The 27,650-nt window shown below is 37.9% G+C and overlaps 1 protein-coding gene across 1 annotated transcript in view; it reads right to left on the bottom strand.

The window, feature by feature from the left end:
• LOC137503195 (uncharacterized) overlaps window positions 1-27,650 on the bottom strand; it is a 51,763-nt gene that overhangs the window by 9,361 nt on the left and 14,752 nt on the right. Inside the window, exon 4 of the mRNA XM_068230707.1 lies at window positions 22,613-22,708. Within this exon, the coding sequence (XP_068086808.1) occupies window positions 22,613-22,708 (96 nt within the window). The remainder of the gene's footprint in view (window positions 1-22,612; window positions 22,709-27,650) is intronic.

The following is a 27,650-nucleotide window of genomic DNA, read 5'->3' as shown; positions in this document are numbered from 1 at the left end:
AAATATTGTACAGTAATACTAAGCCACATTTAGATGTATCCTAATCACAACAGTTTAACTGAAGCAACTAATATTCCTAAGCTATGAATCTATGGAACTTATGAGAATGTAACTTTTCATTGACTACGAACATAACATTTAGCTTCCTTGGTTTATGAAAGAGACAAAAGGTGAAAAGTTTGAATGTAATTATCAGTCAAAGAACAGTGGCCAGTTATTATCGTCAATTTAAGCCTTATTAATGAAAGTTAATTGAACATAACCTACGGCACTTTTTATTTGATCGTTTCTATCATTTCCATTCCACACCGACAGAGATAGGTCGTATGGCGATGATGAGCTAAAAATGGTTAGGAGTGGGAAGGAAGCAACTGTGGTCTTAATTGAAGTACAGTCGCACCATTTCTTTGCCGTAAAATGTGAAACCATGGAAATCATGCACTTCAGGGCTGTCAACAGTGGGTTCGAACCCTGCATCTCGCAAATACAGGCCGATAGCTAAACGGCCAGTTGCTCAGTACCACAAGGAAGCAATTGCTTGAATTCCTTCTCTTCCAATACTTATTGTGAGAGTATCTTTGTATGTAATTTCAAACAATATGTTAAAACAAAGTTTCTATTTTAAAAAATCGGTGTTTGCAGTTCCCCATATTTACACGCACATTTGGACATAAGTTTTCATATACATGTCCAAAATTTTACGATACATGGGGTTACTTTGGAAAACTAAAGAGTAAAGTAGAACCACATGTGCACATCTTTCAAACTTCTATACAGAGCATGCTTTCCTCCCTTGAAGTCAAGATGGGCTGGCTACCTATGTTCTTCGTTTCTAGGATCGAGGTAGCCCTTACTTCTTACTTCGCAGCTTCTCTGTATGCCATTCACCAAAAATCCCTTTACGAGACTTATCAAGCATATCGGCATCGTAATTACGATAGACCATGCTTCCAAGTTTATGCTTATATTCTTGCAGCACAGCCCGAAGGAAACCGCACGAAAGAACTCTACTCAGAAAAACTGCGAAGACATTATTCTTGAGGTGATCAAACTAACGCAAGTTGAACCTAACAGAACTTCAGTTAGAGTGAAACACTCAAAAACAATTCACTTCAACTAACATTGGTTGACAATGTGAACATTCAGTACCACACGATACAACAAACAAATTCCCCCTCTGATGTACAGAAAAAAGTGACAACAATCAAGAAATAGGTTTATCACAATAGTTCTATGAACTTTGACTGCCCTATATCACCACAGATCTATCCATATTAAGAAACAACGTATGCACTTGTTTGAAGATAAACCGTCGTCCAGAATTATTCCATGGAATATTTGGAAGCTAACACTCAGAGAAGTGTAAGAAAACACTAGTAAACTGCAGGGTATATGCTGTAAACGGGAATCATGGTTCAAAGGTATCTAGGCACAGAGAAACGGTCATGGGTCAATTTATCTCCAAAGGGAAGAGATTGGATTGGATCAAAAACATTTCAACGACACTTGGGTGAATTATCAATTAACAAATAGTAAATGAAATGATTATCACTATTTTACTGTAAAACCAGTTACAGTATTAAAATTAACAGCTAAAAGATCGCTGGGCATGTTAGAAAACTGTTAATAATGTAGAATGACACTGAGTAAGCACTGTAAAAATCTACAGACAGTTTCACTTTAAAGTTCTACACAACAATTTAATCCAAAAATGCAATTATCACATCACACAGGGGTTTTTTTACAAAATATCAACGCACCAAAATAATACACTTTTAATACTTCTGTATAATTTATACAGTAGTATATACTGTGGAAAGAAATTCTTCGTCTACAACATATTGTATCCGAATATGGCATAATTACAGTTAACATTGAGACTGCCGCAAAAACCTTAGAGCAAGTCGCCTTTAAGCTCATAGCTGCATGACCGCGTGGCGATCCGTTCCTTTTCTCGTACTGGTCAGGAGCTTTGCATGCGACAGATATGAATAGCTAACATTTTCAAGGCTAGCACTGCCCAGCAAGTTTCCAGAACTCTTCACAAGACCAGTTTCGAACATTGATTTTTAAAGAAGACGTGAAGAAATTTTATGATTGGTTTCCAACTCATCACACGTTCTAGGCTGAGAACTGATAAAGGCAGTGTGTAATCGACGCTCAACTTACTCAGCTCTTACTGTACCGCTTTCATACAGCTCTACTTTAGAGCACAACTTCGCTTCGCTTTCCCACTACAATCCTACAAGTTATTCTACGCCAAGAGACGTTTATTAGCTGTTATGTCTTGCAAAGAGAACACTTTATTGCGTCTTCTGCAAGACATAACCACTACAATATTAATTCCAGAACACATGTGGTATGCATAAATCATCTGAACCCGCAAGTTAAGTCTCGACTGACATTTAAATAGGCAGGGTTGGAGCACATATTAATGTGCTGTTTTAGTTTCTGTGTGTGCGTGTGTGTGTGTGTGTGTATGTGTGTGTGTGTGTGTGTGTGTGTGAGAGAGAGAGAGAGAGAGCAAGCCTAAAAGGAAACCTGCAAGGCAAGGAACAAGGGGAATCATCATGTTGTTTGCAACAGAAATCTCTACATCCATCACGGTGCACATTGCAAAGGATATTCCTTCCAGAATGTGCTACTAAAAGGGGTGATGCCACCACAACCTAAAGGGTGGTAAAGGGACCAATCATGAGACGTTGCCAGCAAGGACTGAATCAACTTCCATCATAAAAATTTAAATACCTTTTTTAAATATTAATTTCCTTTTCAGAAGGACTTCATTCTTGTAATAATATTATGGATCATTTTGTGTTGTTACAGACCCTTACCGCTTCTCATCTACTTATTGGTGTTGGTAAATTTTGTGAGTGACTGAAATACACTCATGTCCTTAAAATACAGAACAGCTTGAAAGACTAGTGATAGGAAGTTCATATTCACAAGACATGTGGACTAGTATGTTCTGAAGAAATGATTAGCATTTGAACCATGTCGAATATCAGGTACAAGGTCCTCATCGATACATCTGTGCACCACCATTGGCTGGTAAACTGTACCTGCGGCTCTCATTGTCGCTGTAAACCGAAGGTACTGGATCAGTGTGACTTGAGCAAATGTGCAGGATGCCTCGCAGACGTATGCAAGAAAAGTACTGTCAGATGAGTGATTTTGAAAGAAGCATGAGAGAACGTGATATACATATATCTGGGAAATTGTAGCTCGCGTACGAAGAAGTGCGTCGGCTGTGCAAAGGGTGTGTACAGAACGTTCACAGGAGGCTATATAACACGACCAGATGTGTCTGGTCGCACCGCCCACAACCCTCCCCCAACCCCAAGAAGATCGAAACCTAATCGGAATAGCATTGCAGCACAGATCACAGATATTCATCCTCCTCGGTTCTGGCGCAACAGTGGAACAGTGTAACATATCGTACTTTCAGGAGTGAGAGTCCGTCCAAGTTTATTACGATCTGGGTTAACGGCGCATCGTCCACTCCTCCCCCTACCTTTGACTAATGTGCATAAACATGCCAGACTGCAATGGTGTATGGAGTGACGTCTCTGGGGACGGGAATGGCAGCAGACAGTATTTTCAGACGAATCCAGGTTCTGTCTGTTTGAAAACGTTGGCCGCATTTTCGTTCGCCGCAGACTGGTGGAGAGACATCACAATGACTGCATTCACAAAAGACATACAGCGCCAACTCAAGGCATTATGTGTGGGGTGCTATTGGGTACAACTACAAATCACAGTTGGTGCGTGTCCAGGTCACTGTTACCAGTTTGACCTACGTAAATGACATACCCTTTCTGCACAACGCCCCAGACACCACATTTCGCTGCACGAACACGTGCTTTCTTCTTGTCACAGAAGGTCAGACTGTTGCCCTGGCCCACCTGATCATTGGACTTATCGCCAACTGAAAATGTGTGGGATATGGTGAAAGGACGGGTGCTTCGCTGTGACACAATGCCAGCCACCAAAGATGAACTGTGGAACGAGGTGAATAAAGCATGGATGGCTATACCCCAGGACGCCATTCGCGCCTTATACATGTCGATGCCATCACACAAGGAATAAACTGTCAGTGCCTTTGGAGGACCCAGTGCCTACTAGGCAACGTGACATATGCCGATTGTGGGTGACTGAAACGCTACTCGTTTCAGCAGAACATACTAATAAACACGTCTTGTGAATAAGAACTTCCTGTTCTAGTCTTTCATGGTGTTCTGGTTTTTATGAACATGAATGTAGTTCTATCAGATAAAATGTGTTGATATTGTAAGTCATCAATTATTTGAATTTCATTAACAGTGTAGTGCACTAGCAATCAAGTGTTAAAAATCATAGACCAATTTGTTAAACTTAGAACCTAAAAGACGAATTGGGATGGATATGATGTATTAATTTCCGAATGTTTATAGAATATGACACCTCATCTTACATAATTTCATCAATGAAGTATAAATTGTCACCTAAATGTTATTCATGTATATTAAGGACGAAACGTATGATATAAAAATAAGTTATGTTTAAAGTAATGAAAGTGGATGTAAATGATTGAGTGTTAATAATAGGCCTTAATGATATTGGATGCTCTATTTATGAAGGCAGATAGTGCTAAATGCAAATAGCCTAGCCTTGTCAAGTGACAGAATGGTACCATAGCACATATTTATGATCACTGAGGAAATAGCTTTTATTATTATTATTTTTTTGCTAGTTACCTTACGTCGTACCGACACAGATAGGTCTTATGACGACGATGGGACAGGAAAGGGCTAGGAATGGGAAGGAAGCGGCCGTGGCCTTAATTGAGGTACAGCCCCAGAATTTGCCGGGTGTGAAAATGGGAAACCAGGGAAAACGATTTTTAGGGCTGCCGACAATGGGGTTCGAATCTACTATCTCCCGAATACTGGATACTTAAGCGACTGCAGCTATCGAGCTCTGTGAGGAAGTAGCAACGAATACTGCATTATGGAGAGTATATTGCAGAGCACATGAATCGACAACCGCAGTTTAAAATAATAATCACTCTCTGTGCTCACTCAACAACCCCGAGCTTGTCTAATTAAAAAACGTATCTAATTAATGCAAATTTTAAACCATTATTAGTCTGTCTTCTATAATGAGTGAAGATAGATTAACAAATCTTCGCACTGTCCTAAAGTGATCGTTCTTCTAGTTAATCGATCATGATTCTTACAGTGAGAGTGACATAATTTCTCGAATGTTCATGAAGTTAAAGTTTTCAATAAATGATGAAGATACGTAATGTCAAAATTATGCCTAAATAAAATGATTAACCTCACATGACCATAAATTGGGAGGGGGGATTTGAAAGTAGGACTTGGCCAAGAGTGCAAGCTTAACCTAACGAGCACGGGTTCGACTCGGGGCCTAACATCGCAGGCCCTGGATTCAACCCTAGGCTTAACCTCACAAGGTCATTAGCTTTACAGACAAGTTTGATGTCCAAGAGTACTGGCTGAATCTATCAAGCATGGATTTGTTGCCCGGTTTAACCTTGCAAGGGCGTTATAGACTCGAGTTTGAGATTCGATCCCAGGCTTAACCTAGCTAGACAAGATGAGATATGGTCCATGGATGTTAGGAGCTGAGGTTGGAAATGGATGGCGGCCATTCACATTATTTTAATAGGACAAGGGAGATGGTGTAAAGCTTAATAGGTGTGCTATATTCATAGGGGCATAACGCTCAAAGGTGACATCAGATCATGGAACTGAGTGACTGCAAAAGGCCAAAAGCGCAAAAATGATACAGATCAACATGGCAAAGGACAAATGTGCAAAAGTGTTAAATGGCTAAAGAACAAAATGGCAATAGGGCTAAAACTAAAGGGCGAAAGGGAATGAGCTACGGTCTAGGATTCAAGAGCTGAACGTGGAACAAGATGGTGGTATGGGACTACGGAGATGGTAAAAGGTTTAATGCATGTGCATTATTCTTAGGGACATACCTTTATATAGCTACCTCAAGCTCCTTGAACTGAGCGACTGCAGAGTCAAAGATGCTAGCATGTAGGCTGATGCTTAATATGCTGTTGGTATTTAGTGCTTGGAACCCCAATTTTCTTATTGTAACAATTCGAGCTCAAAGATTTGAATTCTGGAGGCTTATAGTAGCTTATAATACTGTTGATATAACTCAAGGGAATAAAATTTAAGTGTTCAGAACTGGAAAAATATGTTCGCACTATATGTGACCGGGAACTGAACACAGAGCTCATCCCTTTGGACTGCTGAGTATCCTGCTAAGTAAATGACTGCACACTGAAAGTGTCCATTTAGTTCAAAACACCTAACGTTTGAGCTGAGAGAAATTAAAAATCCCCACACCGACTGGGAATATAACTCGGCAATCTTTCCCTTGGATTGCTGACTACCATAGTAACTAAATGATTGTGTGTTGAATCTAAAACACCGAACCTTTGAGCTACAAGGAATGAAAAATTCGCTGACCCGACTAGGATTCGAACCCGGGAATCATTTACTTGGGAAAGAAACAAGCGTGCTAACTAAATGACTGTACATTAACAGCTTATGTGTTTCATTAAAACACCTAGCTTTAGCCTTACAAGATTCAGAGGAAAAAATCACCTACAGAACTAGGATTTGAACATGGAGCTCGCTTGGACCCAAAGCTGAAGTGCTATTCAAATATCTAACACCAAAAATTAAAACTTTTAATTCTGAACAAAGAAAACAATCGCTGAATTGGGTTCTCAAACCTGGAGCTAACTTCGAATCATAACTTAAAATCTTAAAGCAGAAAAAATATTAAAAGTCCTCAACCCGACCCAGAATCGACGACGGGCTTTTCTTTCACTAAAGACTAGGTGTGAACGATTAGCACAAACTATGTCAATTGAATATGGAAAGAGAATGCAACAAATTCTGTACTAAGTGAGGTCGTGACATATGTGCGTCTTAGCAAAACAAAAAAAAGATTGATTCCAAGAACATTCTGATTAGACTTCGAAATATTTGCTGTGATATGAAATACAAAGTTCATTATTTTTGCAATTAGCCTAGTATGCACATCTCAGCAAAAGAGCATTGGCGGTACGAGCAAGTTGACTAGACTCCGAAGTAACTTATTTAGTAAGACAGGGAGTACACAGTTTATTGTTCGCGCATTGAGCTCTAGGCTACAGATTTGAACCCTGGAGACGTGTAATTGCCTGCTGGTTTACATCACTTGGTAACTAACATTAGAGAAGCGAGCAAATAAAAAAATCACCAGGCCGCCTGGGAAACAAACTAACATAACAGCCAAAGTAATCAAAACCCACAACCTTCAGGAATAACACAAGTAATTAAACATTGTCAATAATATGTGTACTGTACCATTACGTTACAATTGACGTCAATTGACATGAAGATAGATCGGATGAAGAATGGCGTAGGTCAGCTTCAAGCGTCAAGAATGCACGGAGTAACCTTTTATGACAAGTTGATCGCAATTAAGAGGCATTGCCCGGCGAGAAGGAAAGGAAACTCTATGAAAAATGAACAATTGTACGTAAAAAAAATTGAAAACGTCCTATTCTTATCTACTTTGGCAAAAAAAAAAGATTACACCAGAAACGAGCTATAAAATTCTGATTAGCTAACCAGAAGGACAAGTATTATAATCGAGAGAACCGTACTAGAATCCGTACGCGGGAAGAATCCAATAACAAACTATTGAAAACTACTTTTAAAAAAACGGCAGGGAAGCACGTATAATACACTCCAAGTACTGTGCTGAAGAAGAGGTGTCGGATTAAGGCATTCATAAATAAGGCCAATAGTAACTTAATAAGCGGCCAGATTTTCTCAAACGATACGAATAATCCATCTACAAGATTCAAATAACATTGTTTAGGCAATTTATTTCACCAAGAAAGAACCAATTTATAAAGATATAATTAACTCTGAGCATTATCCTTAAAGAATAAGAAGCATGAATACAATTAGTCAATGTACTTGGCAGAGCTTTGTATACGAAAAACTAATATGTATTCTGTGAAATTAACAATGTCTTTTCGTTACATGGAATTTGGATTCGAAATGGAGCTAGCGTAAATCGATGGAGGATCATCGTAAGCTCAGGCCCGGCGACTTAGAGAGATCCAGTATGGCGTAATCCAGCACGAGGCTAGATGTTCTGAGATGCCATGAGGAGGAAGAAGAAACCAACATCGGACATAAAAATGGCTTGAGAGAAGTAACATTTCCAAGAAATTTAACTATCAAATTACTTCATTTAGTGTAGTATAATTGTAGAAGAGCTGAAGTGCCAAAATATAACTTGTTTGTGCCAATATGTGAATTCTAAGGCATATGCCGGAGAAAATAACCAGAGATATGTGTTATGTATGTATAGTAATATACTGCCGTGCTCATAAGTTGATCTTAGGTTAATGTGAGCAGTATCGGGAAGTGAATGATGTTTTTGAACCTATATGCTTAAGAGAACGTCGTATATCAAACTAGGCGAGGCTAAGATAAGAAAGTGAAGTGTATAGTAAGAAGCCTAGGTTACCCAACGACCAGATCGACTAACAAGGCCAATATCGTTCATATTTCCGAAGAATTGGAATAAAGTAGCAGCTTGCAGTGTTATGAATAGATACTGAGGTAAAATAAGTGTTTTACTGCGACGTAGTATTAAATATGGGGAAGTTGAGTAAAGATATTGATTGTATGCGGAGGAATCGCAGTAATTAGATGCGTGAATAATAATGTTGTTGGTGTTTTTGAAATGTTGAATAGTTATTGTGTAAAGAATGATTCAATGACATAGGCGCGAATTTATGGTCTAGCTACGGTTATGTTATGATTGAAAATGAGGCAAGCAATGGAATTAAGGCCTAGATACGTGAATATTAAGTATAGCATAGAGGTTAGATGGTCGATTGGTTGAACTTAAATCAAATATTGAGATAGGTTGATCGTAATTTACATGTGTTTTGAAGCACATATGGGAAAGAGATATAGTCGCCTAGCAATATATTTGTCTCACATAGTGAATATTGGAGTACGTTTTAACCTAAACACGGCACATCGGTAGGCAGTAAAAGGATTCATTTTAATTGAATATGCACATAGTATTTAATTGATCTGTACGACTCTAGCAGGTTATGACGATTGATGAACATGGATATGGCACTCGTAAATGAAAATTTTATATTTTATTTTGGCACATATTTTTTAAAATATAAGGATGTTGGAGTTGATATTAATATGGTTACGATTAATTTCTTTTAATTACTTACGATGGCATTTTGAAGCCATAGTTGGAAAGGAGTTACTTATCTCATGCCACAAACAAGTCAATACGTATTTCCAAACCAATCCTAAAGAAGACTGCAAATAGACCTAAAGGAAAGAAAGACCACTCCCTCCTTTAATAAAGAATGAACCTTATTTATCCCCATGATGAAATAAAATCATGAAATGTGGTCACACAACAAAATAATAATTAATGCACAAATGAATTAATGAAACCTACCCAATTTTAATTGTATTAATTCAAGAATTTGATTTGTCAAGAATGATAATGTGTTACATTTGAGTTTATTTTCCTCTATTACCAGAGATTGATATTATTTTATTATTTGTAGTATTAGCATGCTAATAAATTAGTTTTAAGATTATTTAAGCGTTTATGTTCCAAGGTAGAGATAGGAAGATTAGTTATAAGATAATATATAGACTGGTATTTCGGAGTTATGATATATTTAGAGGCTCATATTGATTTTACGATAGGATTTTGGGGGAAAATGAGTAACTTATTGAACAAATTCACCCTCTTCAACGGAACTTACGAAGGTAGATAGTATTATCGGATATATATGGATGTTTTACCCTGAGATGCTGACTAAACATTGACATGCAACCACCGCGCTTGATCTGTATATTCGTTCCCGATTCCATATAATTAATTAGTAGCATTTAAGAGGAAAGATAGCACGGACATCAGCATATTAAATTAGTAATACAACATGAAGCAAATCGAGAGGAAGTACAGCGCGATGGTTATACATATATTGTTGTCGGTCCAACGTGGAACTTGATAAGAATTAGGGCTACGATGCCAGCACAGGTTACAGTACGCAGACGACATACAGATATATACACACGCATAACATCGTGACTTACCGACTGCAATAAATAATATGAACGACGACCTAGGAAGAATATGTAGGTGGACCGATGACCATGCACTAAAAATCAATGCCCAAAAATCGCAGTGTATTCTCTTAGCTACCCAAAAAAATCCACGCACGACTTACAGACATCCATACCCACTCAGTAACATTAAGAGGCACTCAGTTACAATTCAAAGACACAGTTAAAAACGTAGGGATGATAATGGATAAAAACCTTAGTTGGAACGATCATATAACAGGTATATGTCAGCGAGTGTTTTATTCCTCACATTCCCTTAAAAACCTCAGAGATTTACTCCCCCAAAATGTAAGAAAACTGCTTATCCAAAGTAATGCCAATATTCGACTACTGTGACGTAGTATACAGTAACCTGAACGCCTCACTTTCCATCAAGTTCCAAAAGGTACATAACGCATGCGTTCGATTTATTTCAGATATAGCAAGGTTTAGCCATATTTCTCCTGCATTTGATAGGCTTGGCATACAATTCCATTACCTAGCATCACCTTCTAGTATTCCTACCAGATCATCACCCACAGCAGTACTAAGCACTCCCATTTACCGCTCAACTGGCTACAGCAGATCATTTATAGTCGCCGCCAGCCGAATTTGGAATTCCCTACCTGCTGAAATTAGGAGCGTGTCAAACCACCTCCACATTAAGAAACTCTGTCAAACCTGGTAATGAATAATAATAATTTCTTATAACATAGTAGGATTAGATCATAGCTAAGTATTAGATTAATTAAAACATGTAATTGATACCTTAAGATATTAAAATGTAGATAATTTAGTGGATATTTAACTCTTCATGTACATGTATGTATGGTCGGACAGGATAGCAGGCTTCATAGCCTGAGTCCCGCCATATAAAACAAGACAATAAATAAAAATAATAAATAAATAAACCTTCGAGCCAGAAGAGATTAAAAAATCACCGACCAGACTAGGAATCGCACCAGTGGCTTCTTCACACGTGCATGAAACGAGCATGCTAACTAAATGACTGTACATTAAAAGCTTGTGTGTTTAATTGAAACACATCAAGTTTGACTTCCTTTCATGGGGTGGTCGACAAAAACAAAATTCGCTTTACGTCTTAATAACTACACTCGAACGTTTGAAAAGTTTGAAATAATACGTTTCAAGAACCAAGCTGCTGACGTACTGAATACTCAACATTCATGCACAATAAGAAATATAAGGCCAGCACTTTAACCGCCTGAGCTACTCAGCTAGGCAATTAAACTATTAAGTGCCAAAACACATACACACTGATAATGATAATTGTACCGGGAGGTACACCTCAACCCCGTGCATTTAAATGAAGCGCACTGAAGAACGCTACCTATCACATAAAAATTGAAACAAGTAAAAAAGGATAGGGGAAACACGCTGACTTAGTGACAAGACAACTACAAATGAACATAACATCAACAATACAGTTTGTTGCCATGGTCCTAGATGGTTGAATGAAGATCCCTGGACTATCCCAAAATGAAACGTAATGTTCAAATTAATCACCCAATTCAAAAATGCCACTAATGCTTCTTACAGTCATGCATGGTGATCTGTTCATAAAAAAAGTTGCAAGATTAAACAAGGTATAGAGAGTAGCTGCATATTGTTTGCGAATTATCTCACAGTAATTCAACAATGGTACAAAAGTTTATTGGAGATCCACCTATTCAGTACACATAGCATTCTTATAATTAAGATTTACATCTTGTCTTACTAATTGCATGGGCATCATCACCCGTGATCTCATGCCTAAAGAATAAAAATCAGATTTTGAAATTCCCTGACATATCCCTGTTTTCTAGACATAAAAACCAGTTTGTCTCTGACACACAAAAACAAAAAATAAAATTATAAAGGGAGTTTCCAGCTATGACAGCAATATTAAAATACATTTTTAAAGCTTAACATCCAAAAAATAAATGAGCAATTAATGTGAAAATTAAATTTAGAAACGTGGAAGTTGAATTTATTCTAATTAAATTCAATTTAAGATTTTAAAAGAACTGATTACCATTACTGCTGCAGATAACAAATTCCTTTGTCTATAGACACCAAAGACTGTTGAGCTTCTTTCAGCAACAAAGTGGCCACAATACCCTGGCTGCAAACACAAATTGTCCTCTGCCTACCATAGCTACCATAATGAACTCTATCACTTATGACTCCACTTCTTCTTCTTCTACTTCCATTACAGAAGGTTCACGAGAGGATAGATGTCTACAGAATTACCTTTCAAGAGAGCAAGTAACCAAAGCTGACATTATATGGTGCATGCAAACTGTCATGCAACACCATTATTTACGAGCCAGTGAAGCTAGTGTACGTATGTTCCCTGTAATGTTTCCAGACTCTGAAATTGCTTCGATCGTTCAACTGCACGGAACGAAAGTTGCATGTACAATCACTGATGGTATGGCTCCCTATTTTCATAAACAAGTTCTTGAGATGTGTAGTAAGTGCATACTTTTCACCATTGGTTTTGACGAGTCACTGAATAAAGTTTCTCAGATGGGCCAAATGGATCTTGTAGTTAGCTGTTTCAATTCTGATACTAATGAGGTATGCACTTCTTATTTTGATTCCGTGTTTCTTGGTCACTCTACCTCCTAGAATTTGTTACATGATTTTTGCAAGCACTGCAAGGACTCAATTTAAAGAACTCTAACAAATTTCAATGGGTGGTCCAAATGTTAATAAAAAGTTCCTTCAGGATATCGGTAATTTATTAAATGATGATCCAGATGCTGCTATTTTAGTGAACATTGGACCTTGTGGCTTGCATACTGTGCACAATTCATATAAAATGCCAGTAAAAGGAACCCAGTAGAATATTGCTGAGTTTCTTAGTGCACTTCACTTCTTGTTTTCATACGTTCCTGCAAGACATTATTCAGGTTCAAAAGTACTTCCTTTGAAATACTGTGCTATAAGATGGCTTGAAAATTTGAAAGTCACTGAACGTGATATAGATAACCTACCTAATGTTGACAAATATGTGGAATGGAAAAACAGAGGCAAAAAAAATCCCAAACTGTAACAGCTTCAAAAGAGTACCTACTTCACTATCACTAACATAGTATGCACTTCCTAACAATATCCCACACTAAAATAAGAATACATACATTATTATTACAAATAAAAGAAATAAATTATTTGCAGCTAATGACTGGCATAGGAAGGATGTTTTGGCTGATTGAGACCATGGTGCCAATTTTTGCGGAGTCACATTCTTCTCACTTGTCTTTGATGAACTATACTCAGGTACAGTACACAGACAAACAATATACTAACCAACACACGGACGTAAATAAAATTACATCTACACTGAACATTATTAAACCTATACCATAAACGCCGAGCTAGGTAGCTTAACCACATGGCGATTTATTGTAGAAAGTATAGTCGGCAGCCAGGTTTCAAGATTGCACTTAAACTATATAAATCAATATGAATGGCAGCTTGGGACTGGTTGGATCAAGACTGAATACACAGAATCATGCTTCAAAAACTCCAAACCAAAAAACAACTTTCATCATACAATGTGATGTCACTTTATTTTAAATCTTGTTCTGTATTCAGGAAATTACAAGCCACTAGTCATGCCTCAAGCTTCCAAACACTTTGCATAATAGATAGATAGATAGATAGATAGATAGATAGACTGATTGATTGATATGGTTTATTTTAACTGGCAAAGTTAGGGACATGTGTCCCTGTCTTACTATTAACCAGTGAAATACATAAATAATATTAAAAAAAAATTTCTGAATACTGAATTAAAAAGAGACAAACAAATTACTATGCTACTGTGCTACCTTACGGTACATAAAATATCTATTATAAAACACAATATAAATTTACATTTCCTAAGTATAATAATATAATAACTGCTAAAAAAACATACAACGAATTGCAACAGTAATAATAATAATAACAATAATAACAATACAGACAAACCTAATACTTGCAATTAATTTGTCCAATTCCAGACATATATTACACTGACAAATGTTATAATTTTCGGGTTTTTATTGTTGGCCAAAAACATTAAAAAATGGGGATCAGGATAAGGTTAACTATGCAGGGAACCACAGCTGAGTACTCTCTAATACTATTGATGAATGATATTATAATAATAATAATAAAATGAAGAAGAAAGGACAGGATGAGAAGGAGAAGAAGATGAAGAAAAAGGAATCTATCGCACTACAAGCTTGTTTCATACATATTTTGAGAACATACTTTTAAATCTTCCCAGGTTTGATATCCCTCTGACCTCCTGCAGAAGGAATTTTCATTCACAGATGGCCACAACAGTGAAGGAATTGTAGGTTGAGGATCTATGCTTAGGAATAGCGAGCAATGTCGAGCTCAGTGCTCTGATGTTTTTAACATGGTGTTCAGGGAAGCTATGAAATCGTTCATACAGGTAGGATGGGGATTGTAAGGTCAAGATTTGGTGCAATGAAGTCAGGGTATGCAGCTTCCATCTATTTTCAAGGTGAAGCCATCCGAGGTCGACGTAAAACTGGGTAAGATGATCACAATATTTCAGATTACATATTCTGTGCACATTGTAGTTTATCTCGAAGCTCAGTTTTCATGTCTGTGTAAACTACGTCACAATAATTGAATATTGGAAATACGAGGGCTTCAAATAGTTTCATCTTTAAACTGAACGGGAAAGTAAATTTGAAATTGTTTAATATGTGCAACATTGCAAAAAATCATCTATTCACAGATATTGCCTGATCCATCCAAGAGAAGTGCTGGTTAATGATCACTCTGATATTCTTTACCCTCTTGCAAGAGGGTAAAGCTTCATACTGAAGTCATACATCAGGGATGGACATGTGGTAATTACTGGAAATAAGTCTTGGATGAGCAAATGCAATGATTTGGGATTTTTTTGGGTTTATAATAAGTCCATGCTGGAAAGACCATTTGCTTATGGCCTCTAGATCCATGTTAATTTGCTCAATTGCTTTCAAAACATCTGTTGGTTTTGCATGGATGTACAATTGTACGTTGTCAGCATAAATGTGACATTTACAATGTGTCAGCTCTTTAGCTAAGTCATTGACATAGACAGAACAACATGTTGACGTTCATGTAAATAGGCTCCCATCCATTTCAGAGTACTGTAGGAGAACTCTAGGCGATAAAGTTTGGATAGGGGCAACTCATGGTCTACAGAGTTGAATGCTTTGCTGAAGTCCAATAAGACTAGAATTGTCAGTTTTTGCTCATCAGTAGCCTGCCTTTCAGTCATGCTTAGTAAGGTAGTACATGAACTGTGATTTCGGCGGAAGCCTCACTGGTGTGGGTCCAGTATGCCATGGACGTTGAGATAGTTCGTGATTTGATTATGCACCATATGTTCGAGTCTCTTGGCTGTTATAGACAGTATATTAATAGGTCTGAAGTTACAGTTTAGTGTAGGAGATATTATTTTCAGTAAAGGATGTACCAGGGCCATTTTCCAGACATTTGGGAATACACTGTTTTGAAGGGAGAAGTTGAATATGAATGTCAATACTGTAATAATGGTGTCGACATAGATTGCCCACCCCTGTGGACTTAGTTTTAATTCGCAAGATAGCTGCTTTCACTTGCAGGGGCAAGACAGAACTACAATAAAATTTATCTCTGCCTATGGGTGGTGTGTTGTTATTTGCCCTCAAAAGATTTTATTTTGCTTCTTCGATTAATTGAACATGGGAGGATACAAAATGATCATTCAATTCATCAAGAGAAATCTCCAAATTGTCTACCTTGTCCGGTTTATTTAAGCCAAATAGTCACATTGACTTCCATAAGGTAGCGGGTCTTAGTAGGGTTTTATAAGGTCATGGGCGTAATATAGTTGAGCGTTTCTTACTGTCTGAGTCGTTTTATTATGTAGTCATTTATAATAGATAAGGATTCCTCCTTCGGGTAATGTTTATATTTCGTAAGAGCTGCATCCTGCTTAGGCATCATTGCTCTATCATCATTTAGCCACGGGGAGAGTCTTATGCAGATGCATGCTGTTCATAGAGGGGCGTGCTTGTCAAAAGTATGTAGTATCATGGTATTGAAAGTCGTGACCATGTCGTCAATGATAGTTTTATGAGTTATATCCTGCCACGGCATCGAAAAAGAGTCTTCTAATAAGTTTGCATTGTCAATACGGCTAGAGTCTCTGTAAGTCACGTACTTAGGTTTATGTCTGGGGCACTGCAGTGCGCAAGACATAAAGATAATGTCATGGGCTGACAGTCTGGGAGTAGACGTCTGGCCATGATATAATACTCTGTCAGGGTGGTTCGTTACTATCAGGTCCAGTAACGTGTGTGGTTTTAGTGTGCTGAGTGGGGGAAAGTGGCAGGATCGCCATACTGCATGCCTGAAACATATTCAATAGATGGGTGGTTTCAGATGAATCAGGATATAGAAGGTTTGTATTGAAGTCGCCCATCATTATAAAATGTTTGCATATAGGTAACAGTCTGTTAAGATCAGTCTCTAAGTCCTTCAGATGGCGAGCTTTATGTGGCTTGTATAGAGCACCTACTAAGCATTTCACAGTAGAGACCTGCATCACTATGAACATGTCCTCAGGTTTTCGCTCATACTGTTGAGGCGACTGAGAGATAATTTGAAGTTTAAAGCGCTAAGAGACAAAAGCACAGACCCCACCTCCCCCTTTGCCAAGTCTGTCATTCCTCAGACGGCAGTAGGCAGGTAATTCCAGATTCTTAGCCTGATATTTGACTTTCAAACAACATTCACTGCATAAGATTATATCAAAGGACAGTGGTATGAAAATCGCTTTTATTTCATCTATACGAGTTTGAGAAACTAAACTCTCGGCATTAAGGTGACATGTCAAGTGCGCTTTTATGTCTATTTAGGGCTGACTAGAGAATGTGTGTTGTAGGTTCAAGGGGTGGAGTTTGGGTCAATGGACTAGCAGGTAGACAGTTTGAAGGGATGGGTGGGGAAGGGGAAGTGTGACAAGGCAAGTACTGCTATGGTCACAGGGATTACGGCTGTTTGTGGTATGCATTACCAACTGCTAAAATGAAACTAACTAGAAAACAGCATTCGACTACATCCTAAGAACGGTCAGCAATTTATGTATTTTAGATAATTAAATTGTGAGTAATAATAATAATATAAATAACAATAATAATAATAATAATAATAATAATAATAATAGTGATAACGTGCAACAGCAGATTAGGCGTACAGAATACTCAAGTAGGAGCTTACTCTATGTAGTGTTGATGTTAGATCTATGTAGACGTAATACAGAGGCCCGACTTAAATTAGATCCAGATAGGAAAATTTTATTAAAGAGTAAGTGGATAGACAGGTGGTAGGATAAGAAAACAGATAAGCGAATAGATATTTAGATAAATAGATAAATCAATTTGGTAAATGGATAGATACGTACATAGATGAAAGATACCTAGATAGATAGATAAAGTTACTTGAAAAAATTTAAAAAGCCAGCTTCTCAGCTGCGACTTACGGTAAAGGATGGGAGTTGACTCACATTGTCAAGTGATAAGGCAGCACTGCAACAGAAGCTTATGCCATAGGAAGTTCCTTTAACTGGCACACTCTTAATTCCATCCTGCCCGCTTTCTTGATTACGATGTCTCCTGAGTCAGTCCAAGTGTTTGTAAGAACAAAACACTGGATTGCTGTCTTCAAGATGGACATTCTGAGAGCCGAATGATCTTCATGGATTGTTGTGGATAAGCCTTTCAGTTTCGTTTTCCTAGTGGACATCCTGCTGTGACCGATAAGACACAAATTTCACTAGGATACGCCTTGTTTTCTCTGGTAATCAAGGTCTTACTCTGTGACACCTTTCAATGTCATTATGTCTAACATCTGCACCTACTACTTTGCACACGTTGAGCACTAGTTCATCACAGTTTTCGTTCGAACATTCAGGGATGCCGAAATTTCTTACATTATTTCTCTTTCCGTACTGCTCCAATGAATTGCACTTGTCATCCATATCCTCCTTCAGTTTGCGGATTTCTGCCTCCTCCTTACCATGTTCTTCAGTTAACTCTGAAAATGCTTCGATATTAAAATTTAAATACTTTTCAAATTCTTTTACAACCAGTTATGTCATGCGAGCCGAAATGGCCTGCACAATTTTTTCAAAGAAGCTGTCCGAGTTATTGAAATCCTCCAGCACACACTTCACGAGGCGGTCTACGCTGGCAGCACTGGTAGTGGCTGGGCTTCCAACTCCATCGTTTCCCCATTTTCTTTACATTGCAAATTTGGAAGAAAAAGATCAACACCGACAAAAAATATGGGTATATCGATTCGTAAATACAAACGTAACACATCCGCAAGTTTCTATCACTTCCACTGATGTACAACACCTTCAAATCACTTGATTACTGTGGAGCCTCACTCACTGACGTCCGTCACCAACCATTTCATCAAATAGGTTAGGAACTCAACATGGCACGACTCGAACAGTATCACATTGCATTACACATTTACACAAGGTTTACCTACATCAACACATTTAATAACTGTAATAATAATAATAATAATAATAATAATAATAATAATAATAATAATAATAATAATAATAATAATAATAATAATGAGCACTCGAAGGAGTATTAAGTTAAAGCGAATTTCACACTTTCCTGCATTGAGTCAGTGTCTTTTCTCTTTTTACATTTTATGAGGTAGTGACTATTGCACACATCATTACATAGTAAACAAACACAGTCATTTGTTGGGTAGTGGAATTTTGTCTATATGCATATTTTGCTGTGGAAGCCATACATTTAAGCAATTAGAAAACTGAGAACACAATATAGGCCTCACCATTCCCCAACAACACAGAATATACAATAGTAAGCAGATCAAAACATTGAAAATTCAATCGAACATAGTCGCTACTGCATGCCATATGCTATTCATATAGCTACTGAAGATATCGGTTACTTCATATTCGCGATCACCGGGCGAGTTGCCTGTGCGCGTAGAGGCGCGCGGCTGTGAGCTTGCATCCGGGAGATAGTAGGTTCAAATCCCAATATCGGCAGCCCTGAAGATGGTTTTCCGTGGTTTCCCATTTTCACACCAGGCAAATGCTGGGGCTGTACCTTAATTAAGGCCACGGCCGCTTCCTTCCAACTCCTAGGCCTTTCCTATCCCATCGTCGCCATAAGACCTATCTGTGTCGGTGCGACATAAAACCCCTAGCAAAAAAAAAATATTCGTGATCACACTTGGTTTTGTTAATGTTTATTCAGGTTTCTTCACAATTTATTCCTGGCATGAAAGACATGCCCAAGATTAATCTTACAAAAATTGAAGAATGTGTTTCTATTAATGGACAAATAGGGTATGTCCATTTTATCTGGCAGAAGAACGAATTTCCAGATTATTTTCTGAATTCCGGGACATTTCCTGATTTTCCCATTATTTCTGGAATTCCCTGACATTCCCCAGTTACCAGTATTCCATATTGCTGGACACACTGTTAATCCCGTATTTGTTTGGTGAGGCCCCAGTTTTCTTATTTTTGTTGAAAATGTGTAAAAAGGATCATGTCTGTGTGTTGCTGTGTGTGTCTTTACTAGCTGATGTGATAGCCTCCTCTTGTCCTATTAGTCGAATGGGAATGCTTGTGCTAGATGTTGGCTACAGCTTCAATGTTGAAATCAAATATTGAGGGATGTGTGGTGAAGAATCTGTAATGAGAGGAGGCTAGAAGGATTTTTAAGATTAGAGCAAAAAGGGTAAAATTTGACGAAAAATGCTGTGTACAAAATTACTCACACCGTCGACCTTTCTGGTGGGAACTAGTTGCCTTTGCAGCATCAGAACCAATGACAGTAGCACTTCTAGTATTGTATCTGTGTGATATTGATGGGAGGGGGTGTGGAGGAGGAGAGGAGATGGGCGGAACATTGAGCTTATGTGCGGCCGGCTGTAGGGAATATTTACAGTGATAATGGCACAAACATCTTTGAAGCAACAAAAGAAATCAAGGCCTTTCTGCAAAACAACCCTCAGAAAACCATCTTTTCACACAACTGCAGGCATGGGACTGACATGGCATTTCATCCCTCCTGCAGCACCACACTTTCGTGGAATCTGGGAAGCAGCTGTCAAGAGTCTGATACATCAACTGAGAAAAGTGATGGATTCTTATCGCTTCACCAACAAAGAAGATACCACTCTTATAACACATATATAGTCTCACCAAATATTTTTTTAACGTGTCTTAATTGTGTAAATTGTCGGTTGTGAACTTACAAGTTTCCTCATTTTTATGTTCCTATATGTAACACCATGACTAGAGTAATCAGGATCCTGATTTTTATCCCTTAGGCATGAGATCACGGCCGAAGATGCCCAAACAATGGGCGAAACATGTCCCCTTAAATTATTATTACAATATATAAATCCTAATTTTAAGACCCCAATGCGTATTGAATACGAGGATTACAATAAACTTTTGTAACATTGTTGAAATAATGTATATTTCAATACGGACCAGTCATGAGATTGTCGTAAACAACCCATGGAGTGAAAATAAGGTCCACTATTCGTATAGGAGTTGAACCCTCTACACAAATGTTAGATTAATGTTGTGTAGGAAACTATCAACTCATACAGTATAAAAACTATAAATCCAATCATAGATCAAGAAGGTCATCTTCTTGTTGGTGGAAGACTCCAATACTAGTGGAGTAAAAAATTTAGAAATTCTGTATCATCTCACTAATATAATTATGATGGCAGAACACTTTCAACTATTTCATCCTGACACTCAACTCTCTGAGAGACAAGTTTAGGATCTCATCAGCAAGGGGGACAGAAAGAAGCCACACTCATACACATCTCAAGTGTTCTATTATGAATGCAGATACCTCAGAACAATTAATGTGAAATACACAAATGTTGCCTGTAACCCAGAATTACCCATTCCTTAAAACTGCTGGCCAAATTCTAATGAAAAATCGTGAGAAATCAAACAAGACCAGACTGCCTAGCTACCAAGGCTGTCTACATAGACACGATACCTGATCTCACCACAACATTTCTCTCTGCACTTTATAGACTTAGTTCTCATAGAGGTCAACCGCTGAACATTTACAGCAATTACAGCACAAACTGCTTTGGAGCAGCTACAGAAATCAAGGCTTTTCTGCAAAACCACCCTCAGAAACCATCTTTTCACACAACTGTAGACATGGGACTGACGTGGCATTTCATCCCTTGTGCATCATCACGCTTTGGTGGAATCTAGGAAGCAGCTGTCAAGAGTCTGATATAACACCTCAGAAGAGTGATGGATTCTTATCACATCACCAACAAAGAATGGACCATTCTTACAACACATACATCCTCTCACCAAAGCTAAATGATGACCCTTTTGACACTTTTTACCTAACTACATCCCATTTCCTTATAGGACAGCCAATTACTACACTCCCTGATCATGATTATACTTCCCATCTCATCACAACCTTGCCCACATAGAAATATTTTCAGCAACTAACCCAGAACTCCTGGAAGAGATGGTGAAATGAATATCTCAATAAATGGGCAATGAAACACCCCATAGCAACATAGTCATACTGAAAGAAGATGACACTCATGCTATGAAGTGGACAAAGGCAGTGATCAAATGTGCATCCTGGTAATGAAGAATTCATTCATGCAACGAATTTTCAGGTGAGTAATGGTGAAATTATAAGGCCTATCACAAACGCTATCCCTTATGAAGTATGAAACAGAAAAGCAAGATAACTCTTGAATGGCTTATTTATTCCATTTTATGTTTAAGTAAAATTATCAATCACAATGGACAAGTAACACCACAGACCACATTAGGTCACTTGCCAAGAGATGGCTACAATGTGAGTAGTATATTAAGCAAACGCTCACGGTAAACAAGCATATCACCAGCAACTTGTATCAACAAATTACTGTATTATCTAGAAATCAATAATTAATATAATCAATAAGATAACAAAGGTGTTTCATTTGGAAGCAACTAGTAAAATATCATGTAACAGTAACAAAACAATATACCTTATAAACACTTTGTGTTCAAAACTATTTACGAATTCAAAAGTATTAGTAGGAATGATATCAGCTCTCAAATGCTAAAGAGTAGAGGTCTTTGGAAAAATCCTAAGTGCTGTGCAATTCATAACGCAAGATCATGGAACAAATCAAAGGAAAAGTGAAAATAGGTAAGTAAAAGGTCAATCTCATAAAAAAAGTGTATTTTCTGTAGGACTATCAATCATATGCACTGAAATGAAGGGTCAAACACTGATATCTGTGGAGCCATTTTCTAACCATTTCAATTACCTGACGATGGCTTATCAAATTATGTACATTACCTCAAAGGAGTTTTCCTGCATCGAACCTGGCTCGGTTAACTCTGATTTCACTTCTCCTTTCAGAGCTATCACTTCTGACAAATGTTCAAAATTTTCCTGTGAAAAAGAAGATATATTAGGTATGCTCATAACACACATCTACAAATACAGTCACTAAAAAATGAGCATGTTATTTCATTAATATCCAGTATTACAGTTACTTTACAGCGATAATGCCACAAACTTCTTTGGAGTAGCTAAAGAAATCAAGGCCTTTCTGAAAAACAACCCTCAGAAAACCAACTCTTCACACAACCGCAGGCATGGGACTGACACGGCATTTCACCCCTCCTGAGAGCACCACACTTTGGTGGAATCTGGGAAGCAACTGTCAAGAGTCTGATATATTACCTCAGAAGAGTGATGGATACTTATGACTTCACCAACAAAGAATGGACCACACTTATAACACATACTCACATCCTCTTATCAAATGTTTTTTAGATGTATCTTTATTGTGTAAATTGTCGTTTGTGAACTTACAAGTTTCCTCCTTTTTATAACACACGGTCCTCTATGTAACAATCTGACTAGAGTAATCAGGATCGTGATTTTAATCCCTTAGGCATGAGATCACGGCTCATGATGCCCAAACAATGGGCGAAACATATCCCCTTAAATTAGTATTACAATATATAAATCATCATTCTAAGATCCCTATGCGTATTGAATACGTGGATTTCAATAAACTTTTGTAACATTGTTGAATTAATGTACATTTCAATATGGACCAGTCATGAGATTTGTAACATATAATTGTCTGAGATTGTTGTAAACAACCCACGGAGTGAAATTAAAGTCCACTGTTTGTATTGGAGTTGAAACCTGCACACAAATATTATATTGATATTGTGCAGGAAACTAACAACTCGTATAAAGACTATTAATCCAATCATAGATCAAGAAGGCCATCATCTTGTCATTGGATGACTGCACAATACTCCAATACAAGTGCACTGGAAACATTAGAAATTCTGTATCACCTCACAAATATAATTATGATGGCAGAACACCTTGGACTACTTCATCCTGGCACTCAACACTCTGAGAGACAAGCTTACGATCTCTTCAGAAAGGGGAACCGAAAGAAGCCACTCATACACGTCTCAGGTGTCACATTGTGCCATACTAATTTATGTTTCGCCCATTGCATGGGCATCATCAGCCGTGATCTCATGCCTGGGGGATAAAAATCAGGATCCTGATTACTCTAGTCAAAGTGTTACATAGATGAATAATTAATGAAAAATACAAAAATGGTGCCTTTAACTCCGACATACCCATTCCTTAAAACTAGAATAAACTGTGCTGGCCCAGTTCATATAAATAAATTGTGTGAAACTGAACAAGACCAGACTGCCTAGCTACCAAGGCTGTCTACATAGACATGATACCTTATCTCACCACAACATTTCTCTCCGCACTTGATCAACTTAGTTCTCATAGAGGTCAACCCCTGAGCATTTACAGCAATAATGGCACAAACTTCCTTGGAGCAGCTACAGAAATCAAGGCCTTCCTGCAAAACAACCCTCAGAAAACCAACTCTTCGCACAACTGCAGGCATGGGACTGACGTGGCATTTCATCCCTCCTGCAACACCACACTTTGGTGGAATCGGGGAAGCAGCTGTCAAGAGTCTGATTTAACGCCCCAGACAAGTGATGGATTCTTATCGCTTCACCAACAAAGAATGGACCATTCTTGAAACACATACATCCTCTCACCAAAGCTAAATGATCAACCTTTTGACACTTCTTACCTAACTACAATCCATTTCCTTATAGGAGAGCCAATTACTACACTCTCTGGTCATGATTATACTTCCTCTCTCATCACAACCTTCCCCACCTGGCTATACTTACAGTAGCTAACCCAGAACTCCTGCAAGAGATGGTGAAATGAATATCTCAATAAATGGGTAATGAAATACCCCATAGCAACATAGTCATACTGAAAGAAGATGACACGCATGCTATGAAGTGGATGATGACAGTGATCAAATTTGCATCCTGGTAATGATGAATTAATTCATGTAACGAATGTTCAGGTGAGTAATGGTGAACATACAAGGCCTATTCACAAACACTATCCCTTACAAAGTATGAAACAGAAAGGCAAGATAACTTTTGAATGGCTTATTTTTTCATCGCATGTTTAAGTAATATTGTTGTGAGATTACCTGTGGAACTGAGAGAGTTGAAAGAAGATGTCAGCTTGAATGGGTCTATCTACGATATCGAAGATTAATTTAAAATTTAAAAACAAAGGTTATATTTCTTTTCAGATCTCAAATTTAACAAAATTCTTCACTACGTCAAGGAACAAAATGTCAGGTACAAAATAACAAACAAGAATAGAAATCCAAGGGTTGGAAATTACAAGTTTTGAGCTTCCAGCTCCAATTTACAAGTTTACAACGTCACAAATGTTGCGTTTGGTTAGATAATGAGAGATATCTCCCAAGACACAGTTCAAGAGCACCTTGCTCCAAAGGTTACACATACAGCCTCCCAAAGGCCCCACTCAAAATTGCACCAATATCAGACAAGAGTTTACATATTCTTTAAAATCAACAAAGGAGGCTGTGCTCCCAATTCCTTACAGCCTACTCAAGGAAACATTAAACAAAACCTTACAATTTCTGGCATCTCTAACACAGTGGTATCTAGTACCCATACTACTGGGCCTTCATGGAAAAGAACAACAGGTTATATTACTGTCCCAAACTCAAAATGTATGCAGTCGTAAACTTGTGTTCCTTGAAAACCAAGTTTTGAAACCCTACTTGGGCTTGTGGCCCGATGATGCAGAGACAAATTCTACACAACTGAGGTGACGCAAAAGAGAAGTTAATGAGTGATTTACAGGAGAAAAAAGTTACAAAATCGTAGTCACCTCAAGATAAACTGAAGGGGATTTTGAGAGGGAAACACACTCTCTATCCCCAATTTACATTTAAGTCTGTATGAAATTTTACATTAGCAGAATGAAAGTTTACATTTGTGAAAACAGCTGTGAGTTTGAGGAGACAGCTACAGATATAGAAAACTGGTGGCCATTACCTGGGTTGACGTTCTGCCTGCCAAAGAATTAGGCACCCCTCCTCCTGTCTTAACACACACACTCAGAAATTTGACGAGAAAAAGACAAGGTAATTAGAAAAGGCCGCGGCTTTTATACCCAAGGGGTGGGTTCGAGAAGGCTCTGGGCTAAATACAACCACACCCTCGCATTTTATTTGATATTCAAAAAGTTACAAGAAGCTTATAATTGGCTGAAAAATAAATACAGAAAATTTGTGATTGGCCAGACTTCAAAGCTGGCGGGATGAGAAGGAAGTGTTGCAAAACATTGAAGTATCAAAATAAATGAAAGTCAATTTAGTTGAGGAAATTTATAAACCCAAAACTTCCTTAAATCATTAATTATTCCACCTTGCATCAGAGTGCATTACCTCAGCTTTTTGTAGGGATATCTACGGAGAAAAATTCAAATTTTTTGATGTACACCAAAACAAAACAAAGATATCCAGTCAGTTTAGGAAACTTTAAAATAACATATTACTCAGTTATTCAGTTATGCATTAGCGGTTTCAAGTTTTGTTCGATAGATAGTGTTCCTTAAGGCGCTTCTTTTACATGTACGGGGTTGAGGTGCACCTCACAGTACAAATATTATAAGTCACAATGGACTAGTACCATCACAGACCACATTATGGAGAAAAAGAATACTTTTCACTTGCTAAGGGATGGCTACAATGTGTGTAGTATTCAAGCGAACAATCACAGTAAACAAGCATATCACCTGCAACTTGTATCAACAAATTACTGTATTATTTATGTACCAGGTGGTACACCTCCACGCCGCTAATTTAAAATTTGCGCCACTTGAAACTCCTCTACTGGAGGAAGTCCGAACTTTATCTAATGAGTTAATTTTCAAGTCTCTCAGAAGATGTCACTACTTGCAAATTTTGAAGTTTCTGAACTGTGTTATTTGCGACGTATTTTTGTTTTGCTTGTAGTAAGAAGTGTGAACTTTCTCTTCTACAGGACACTACTGAAGAACTACAATGGTGCACCCTAGTGCGAAGTGAAAGAACTATGTTTTTGGAGAAATTTTTATTTCAAAAGTTGGTTTCTTGTTAAATTTCTTTCTGTTATTGTTTAAGTTGGATGTATACGCCTCTCTTTCCCCTTGTTTTGTATTTAGCCAATCCAGAATTTCTTTAATTAATTTCTGACCAATCTGATGTATCTTCCCCCAACTTGAATATGCTGCTTATCCCTAACCAATAAAGGTTTGGTGGGAGGGTGTTTTCATTCCGGTAAGGCCTCGAACTTTCCGCGAGAGTATATAAACCGCTGATTTTAGGGTCTCGGCGCCAGTTCTGTTCCATCGTTGAGTGTGTAAAGTACATAGCAGGGGGCGGGAAGCGCCTCTTTCTTCGGCAGCAGTCAACAACAAGGTAATGGCCGATTAATAACTTCTTTTCTTGCTTGCTCAGCAGTTTAACTCTCGGGGCGGGTCCGAAGCCTTTCACCATGTAACTTTCCTCTAAAATGTAAAGACACTTAGTAGCTATTCTATCTTTGAAACTACATATTGGGATAGAGAGTGCTTAACCCTCTCGAGCTCCCACTCATATTGTTTTGAGGTGAACTTATTTTTCGCAACCTATTCTTCCTTAACGTAATGTAAATTTGTTTCTTTCATAAGTCACCTCTTTAGTATGGGATTAGCCCTTGCATTAGCGGCCTAGAGCCAAATTAGGTTTTAAAACAAAAGGTATTAGGAGTGCAGATCGCCTCCTCTCAAATTGTTATTTTGGAGGTCATGTAATTATCCTCTTCTCGCTTAATAGACCTCAGTAGGTTGGGTATTTTACCCCTGTGTTTACGTCCTTAGAGGACAGCTTGAAGGTTGAGTTAGGTGTGGCCTTGTGATAGGCTTACAACTTTAAGAGTGGTTCGCTCTTTTGAAATTTGTTTCTACG

The sequence above is a fragment of the Anabrus simplex genome, chromosome X (genome assembly GCF_040414725.1).
Source record: "Anabrus simplex isolate iqAnaSimp1 chromosome X, ASM4041472v1, whole genome shotgun sequence".
Classification (NCBI taxonomy): domain Eukaryota; kingdom Metazoa; phylum Arthropoda; class Insecta; order Orthoptera; family Tettigoniidae; genus Anabrus; species Anabrus simplex.
The sequence above is the reverse complement of the archived record's forward strand: the minus strand, read 5'-3'. Positions and strand labels throughout refer to the sequence as shown.